The sequence below is a fragment of the Octodon degus genome, unplaced genomic scaffold (genome assembly GCF_000260255.1).
Source record: "Octodon degus isolate 3935 unplaced genomic scaffold, OctDeg1.0 scaffold00083, whole genome shotgun sequence".
NCBI lineage: Eukaryota > Metazoa > Chordata > Mammalia > Rodentia > Octodontidae > Octodon > Octodon degus.
Genome location: NW_004524659.1, coordinates 7,222,946 through 7,228,495, shown reverse-complemented (window position 1 = coordinate 7,228,495; position 5,550 = coordinate 7,222,946). Strand labels below are relative to the sequence as shown.

Below are 5,550 nucleotides of genomic sequence, written 5' to 3'. Positions count from 1 at the left end.
TTCAGGCCAATCTTTTTTTTTTTTTTTTTTCCTTTCTTTTCTATGTATTTAGTACAGGGTCTCACTATACTGCTCAGATGCATAGCGATCCTCTTGCTTTCAGCCTCCTTAGCCCTGGGATTACAGACATGCGCACCACCATGTCCAGTCTCAGTGGCCAGCTCAGCATGCCCAGGAGTGGATCCAGAGATCAAACCCCAGTCCCTGCACTTGCCTAGGCAGGCGCTTAGTCCACTGAGCTATCTCACTGGCCCTTTGCTCTGCTTTTATTTTCATTGCTCCATTCCTTACATAGCTCAATATTCCATGACTTGTATAGTCATTATTTTCTTATCAGTGACCAAATTGGGCCAGCTTTACAAAAATGCCATAGACTATCCCATAATTTGGTAGAAACTTTGTTTTAATTGAAATTCTTGAATCCAAGTAGATGATTAAAGGCTTGTTAACTAACCCTACACTGAGAAGCTGTGATGGGAGCATGAAGGTTTGACTGCATTCTCTGCAGTTCTAAGATCCAGTCTTTCCCACAAAGGCTAACTAGCTAAGAGCCAAGAATTCCCCATTTAAAGAAACCCATGCTATTTTATGGTCTATCACTGAACTATTTGCCTAGCATCTATAATGTTAATCTCCAATACCAAGAGAAGGAACCTCAATACAGTCCCAACTTTCAAAGTGGTTTTCTTCATTTATTTTCCTGGTGGTTCATCAGCTTTTCCTGCAATAAAAAATAATTATGGCACTAGCCAGAAATTGATCCACTTTAGGCACTTCCCAGCAAGGTGACTCATGAGCACATGGCAGTGCTCACTACTGCATTAAAACGAAACAGCTGCCAGTGACATCTATAGCTTTACTGTTGTTTAATCAGCGCCAAAGACACTGGTACAACTGGCAAGTTCCGAGTTCATATTTTCCCAGTAAAGGTCCTGGCACATGCTTTGGAATTTCTCATGCAACTTGGCATTTGCACATAGATATTCCAGTATACCTCTACAAAATGGCACCATTGCTCATAGCAGGAAAAAAATCCATCTGTCACTCCCAACGTAAAAGCAGTCATCTCTTAATGCCCTGCTTGATTGCAGCCAGCCTCAAACTTTTACCAACTATACATAATTCTTCACGGCACTGTGCTAGGTACTGGTGCTAACAAACCAATATAATCCCAGCTGTCCTGGTATTTATAGATAAGGGACACAGGCATAGCTAATGCCAGGCATCTCTTTTCATTTACCCTACACAGTGTTGCCTGAAGTTGGCTCTGTCTTTGGAATTCCCTCCTACACTGATTACTTTTCTAACCTATGGCACACAGTTTAAGTATACTTGTACTCTACTTCCTGTATTTTGTCTTTTGTTTCCAGGCAAATGGGAGCTTTTTGCTACTTTTATTTCCACCAAAACACTTACCTCTGTATAGAGCTATAGTGGACTTGATATAATTGCTTATTATATTGATTAGAAGAAATTAACTACTTCAGCCAGGACCTGTGGCACACCCTGGTAATTCTAGCTGCTCAGAAAACTAAAGCAGAAGAAGGATTGCACGTTTGAGGCTAGCCTGGGTAATCTAGTGAAACCCTGTGTCAAAGTGAAACATGAAAAGGATAGATGATGTGCTCAGTGGTAAAGCACATCTGGGTTCCATCCCCAGTACCACAGAAAAGGAAAAAACCATCAAAAGAAAATAAATTCAACAGCCTGATTGCTCAGTGGACTAAAGCATCTGCATAGGCAGAGCACAGCAAACGAAGTTCCATCCCCAGAGTGCCATGCCTGCCCACGTGGCACATTGAGACGGCGATTGAAACTGGGCATGGTGGCGCCCTCCTGTAATCCCAGCACTTGGGAGGCTGAAAAAGGAGAATCACTGTAAGTCCAATCCAATCTACTTAGTGAGACCCTGTATATCCTATAGACCCTGTCCTAAATACAGAAAAAAAAAAAAAAAAAAAGAATATAAAATAAATTCACTATTTTACCCTTTCACAAAATAAGGTCTCTCAGGGTGGTAAGCACTACAGTTGTTCATACCAGAGTTGAATGAGTTCCGTGTTTTTTTGGCGGAACTTGGGGGTTGAACTCAGGCCCTTGTGCTTGCCAGGCAAGCGCTTATTACACTGAGCCATCTCCCCGGCCCCTGAATGACTTCTCTCCACCAAGAACACCAACTTCAGCAACCTACACCCTTTTAAATCATATTATCTGTGCATAAAGAATATATAACTTGGGGGCCGGGGAGATGGCTCAGTAGAATAAGCACTTGCCTGTCAAGCGCAAAGACTGAGTTCAATCCCCGGTTCTGGAAAAAAAAAAAAAAAAAAAAAAGTATATAACTTGAGCATGAACTCATTTCCGAAACATCATCTGTCGCATCTTTGCAGAGATGGGTCATCTCAGCAGCCTTTATGAAATGAGTGGGCCTTGTTCTTGTGCAGTTTGTGCCTGAGCATAAGCAAGCTTGGTTGTTTAATGAAAACACATAAGTAAACATAAAATCATAGAACCCTTAAAAAATCATTTAGAACCTTTTAAAAAACTTAGCCAAACTAGAACTTCTCTTATGCTCTGCCCACAAGACGGTCGGGAAATTAAGTATGTTGAGAAGTTCATTGTTGCGGGTAGAAAGCAGCAATGCCAGAACTCACAGTCCTGATTTTTGGTCCAGTTTCCCTAAATGGTAATATTTTAAACATAAACATTTAATCCTGTGATGCTTTTCTCTCTTCCTTTCATGAGGAGTAGGAGTGAAGATTGGGATTGGGATTATAAGAATGTAGCTAGCTCCCATTTTATGTGTTGTTGCCAAGATGATCAAGCCACCATGACTGGCAGGACTGCATTTAAGCCATACTTTTCAGAAAGGGTCCCGAGAGGGGCTGGAGAGATGGCTCAGTGGTCTAAAGCACCTACTTAGAACAAGCTTGGCAAAGCACAGGGACCGCGGTTCAATCCCCCAGCACCACATGCCAGCCAGCCAGCCCCCTGGTGGGCTGAGCTGGCCACACACACACACACAAAATAAATAAATGTAAAAAAATTATTTAAAAAAAAAAAAGGGTCCTGAGAAATGAGGTATCTGAAATGACTCAGCATGATGCTCTTTTCCCTTCCTTTCTTCCCCTTTTAATTTTCTCCTCTCCCCATGCCCCTTCTCTCTTCCCACCTCTCTCCCCATCCCCTGTCCCCTTTTTTTTTTACCTTTCAGAAAACCACAGCTTTTGGACCCTAAAAGGTCTGGATTGTCCTACTGCTTTCTGAAAGGTAAAAAAAAAAAAAAATGGGGGGAGATGTGAATGTTGGCTTTGGTGGGCAGCAGCAGATTTATCTATTTCTTTTTCATTGTTGTTTGTTCAAGTTCAGTTCAGTTTGGTTTGGTTTGGTTTTGGTACCAATAATCAAACTCGTATCTTGCACTTGGCAGGCAGCACTGCGCCACTGAGCTGTATCCCTCGCCTTCATCTAGCTTGTACCAACTTTATAGTGTCCCATATTTTTTTCAATATAACATCCCATACAATGATTTGGTGTTGTATACATATATGAAGTTATATATGAAACTATATTTGAAGTCCACCTAGATGAAAGGAAATGTCTTAATAGATGAAGTAAGAATTAGCAGGAAAAATTATATCCCTCAATGTCCACAGAAGATTGATTTCAAGATTGCTGTGAATACAAAATCAACAGGTAGTCAGGTCTCTTATAGGATAGGGTTTGTATAGACTCTGCACACATCATCATAAATTTTATTTATTTTGGGGTGCTGTAGATTGAATCTACCGCCCCACCCATACTAAGCTTGCATTCTCTGTATTACTTATGTAAATACCTAATGTAATGTAAATACTATAATTGTTTTATGTATTGTTAGGGAATAATGAGAAAACATTTGTACATGTTCAACACAGATGTAACCCCGTCTGTTCCCCCATTTTCTGTCTGGTTCATTCAATCTGGATGCAAAGCCCAAGGATATGAATGGCCAACTGTATGTGATAGCAGCTAGACTAAAGGAAAACAGAAACTCTGTCTCTGATGTTGTATACAGGCCTTTAGTTTGGGATTAGTTTTATTGGAAAATTTCTGGGGTTTTTTTGTTTTTTTGGAACTGGGGTTTGAACTCAGGCCTTTGAGCTTGCCAGGCAAGCGTTTATTTTACTGAGCTATCTCCCCGCTCCCATCTGTTGCTTTCTCACTGATTATATTTTTTAATTCCAAGCTAACTTCTTTTTCAGAATGTGTTTCTAGGGCTGGTGATGTAGCTCAGCAACACAGGACCTACCTAGCACCTGAGCTCAATTCCCACTTCCCCACCCCCAAAAAGAATTTGTTTCATTATTTTTAAGAATAAATTTCCAAAGCTTTGCTGTCTCCTGGCATGAAATTTTGGAGAGACATAAAGATAAAGATTTTCAGGGCCAGCGCAATAGCTCAACAGTCTATGGTGCCTGCTTAGGCAAGCTCAGGGATGCGGTTTGATCCCCTGCACCACATGCTGCACCAGCCTTGCCCCCAGGGTGGGCTGAGCTGACCACAGGAAAAAAAAAAAAATTGTGATATTTGGTTGGGCCAAAGAGATAGCTCAGTGGAATAAGTGGTTGTCTGATAAGCACAAGGTCATGAGTTCAATTCTTGGTACCACCAAAAAAAAAAAAAAAGGATTTTCAGAAAGCTGGTGTTTTGCTTTGTTTTGTTTTTTAAAGATGCTGTCAGTTTTAATTGATGAGTTTGACTACTCATTTGAAAGTTGAAATTACTTAACTTTTTAAAAATTATTGGGGGCAGCTAGGTGTAATGGCACACGTATAATCCCAGCACTCAGGAGACTGAGGCAGGAGGACTCTCACAAGTTCAAGACTGGTCTGACTACATGGTGAGTCTGAGGCCAATCTGAACTACATAACAAGACCCTGTCTCAGAAAAGAAAGATTTAAAAAAAAAAAAAAGAAAGAAAAAAAAGAAAGACTGAATTTTAAAAAATAAAAATAAAATTATTGGAGGAGCCAGAAGTTGTAGGTTGTACCTATAAGGCTCAGCTATATTACCACTGCTTTAACCTCTGCTGAGTACAAAGTATGCTAAACAAATAATGAGCTAAACAATTGATATAGAAATTATAAAAAATAATTCTTCAAAATTGGTTTGAACAAATATTTTCATAAAGTAAAAACAGTACATTTAAAGATAACTTATAGTAAATGTGAGCAGCTAAAAAAGGGCTTATTAATAAATTAATCATTTAGAACATGAGCTAATTTTTCTTTTCCCCTTTTTAGAAAGACAACAAAGTTGCTGCATAGTCTTCAAACAAGTCTTTGAAAATGGGTGAATTTGTAGCTCTTCATGGTCCTGAAAATTGGTTTCAGTCTTTGTGAAGAATGAAGAAGTGAATTTGCTGTATATTTGTCACCAGCACTGGGTTTTATTTTTCCAACTAATTTCAAAGAAACAACATAGTTACTTTTGGGGGGAGGAAGGCTCATCTTTAGAAATGAGCATTAAATATATTTGGAATAGCAGAAGGTTAAGTAATTTCTTATG

At 39.6% G+C, this 5,550-nt stretch overlaps 1 protein-coding gene across 3 annotated transcripts in view; it reads left to right on the top strand.

The window, feature by feature from the left end:
- The window catches only part of Lsm14a (LSM14A, mRNA processing body assembly factor), an 82,439-nt gene extending 76,889 nt beyond the window's left edge, over window positions 1-5,550 (top strand). For 2 of the 3 annotated variants that reach the window (XM_023721640.1, XM_004636727.2), the window contains one exon: window positions 5,286-5,523. In XM_023721640.1, coding sequence (XP_023577408.1) covers window positions 5,286-5,309 — 24 coding nt within the window. In that variant the 3' untranslated portion in view covers window positions 5,310-5,523. Of the gene's footprint in view, window positions 1-3,214; window positions 3,271-5,285 lie in introns of all 3 variants that reach the window. The other variant, XM_004636726.2, reaches the window with a different exon arrangement.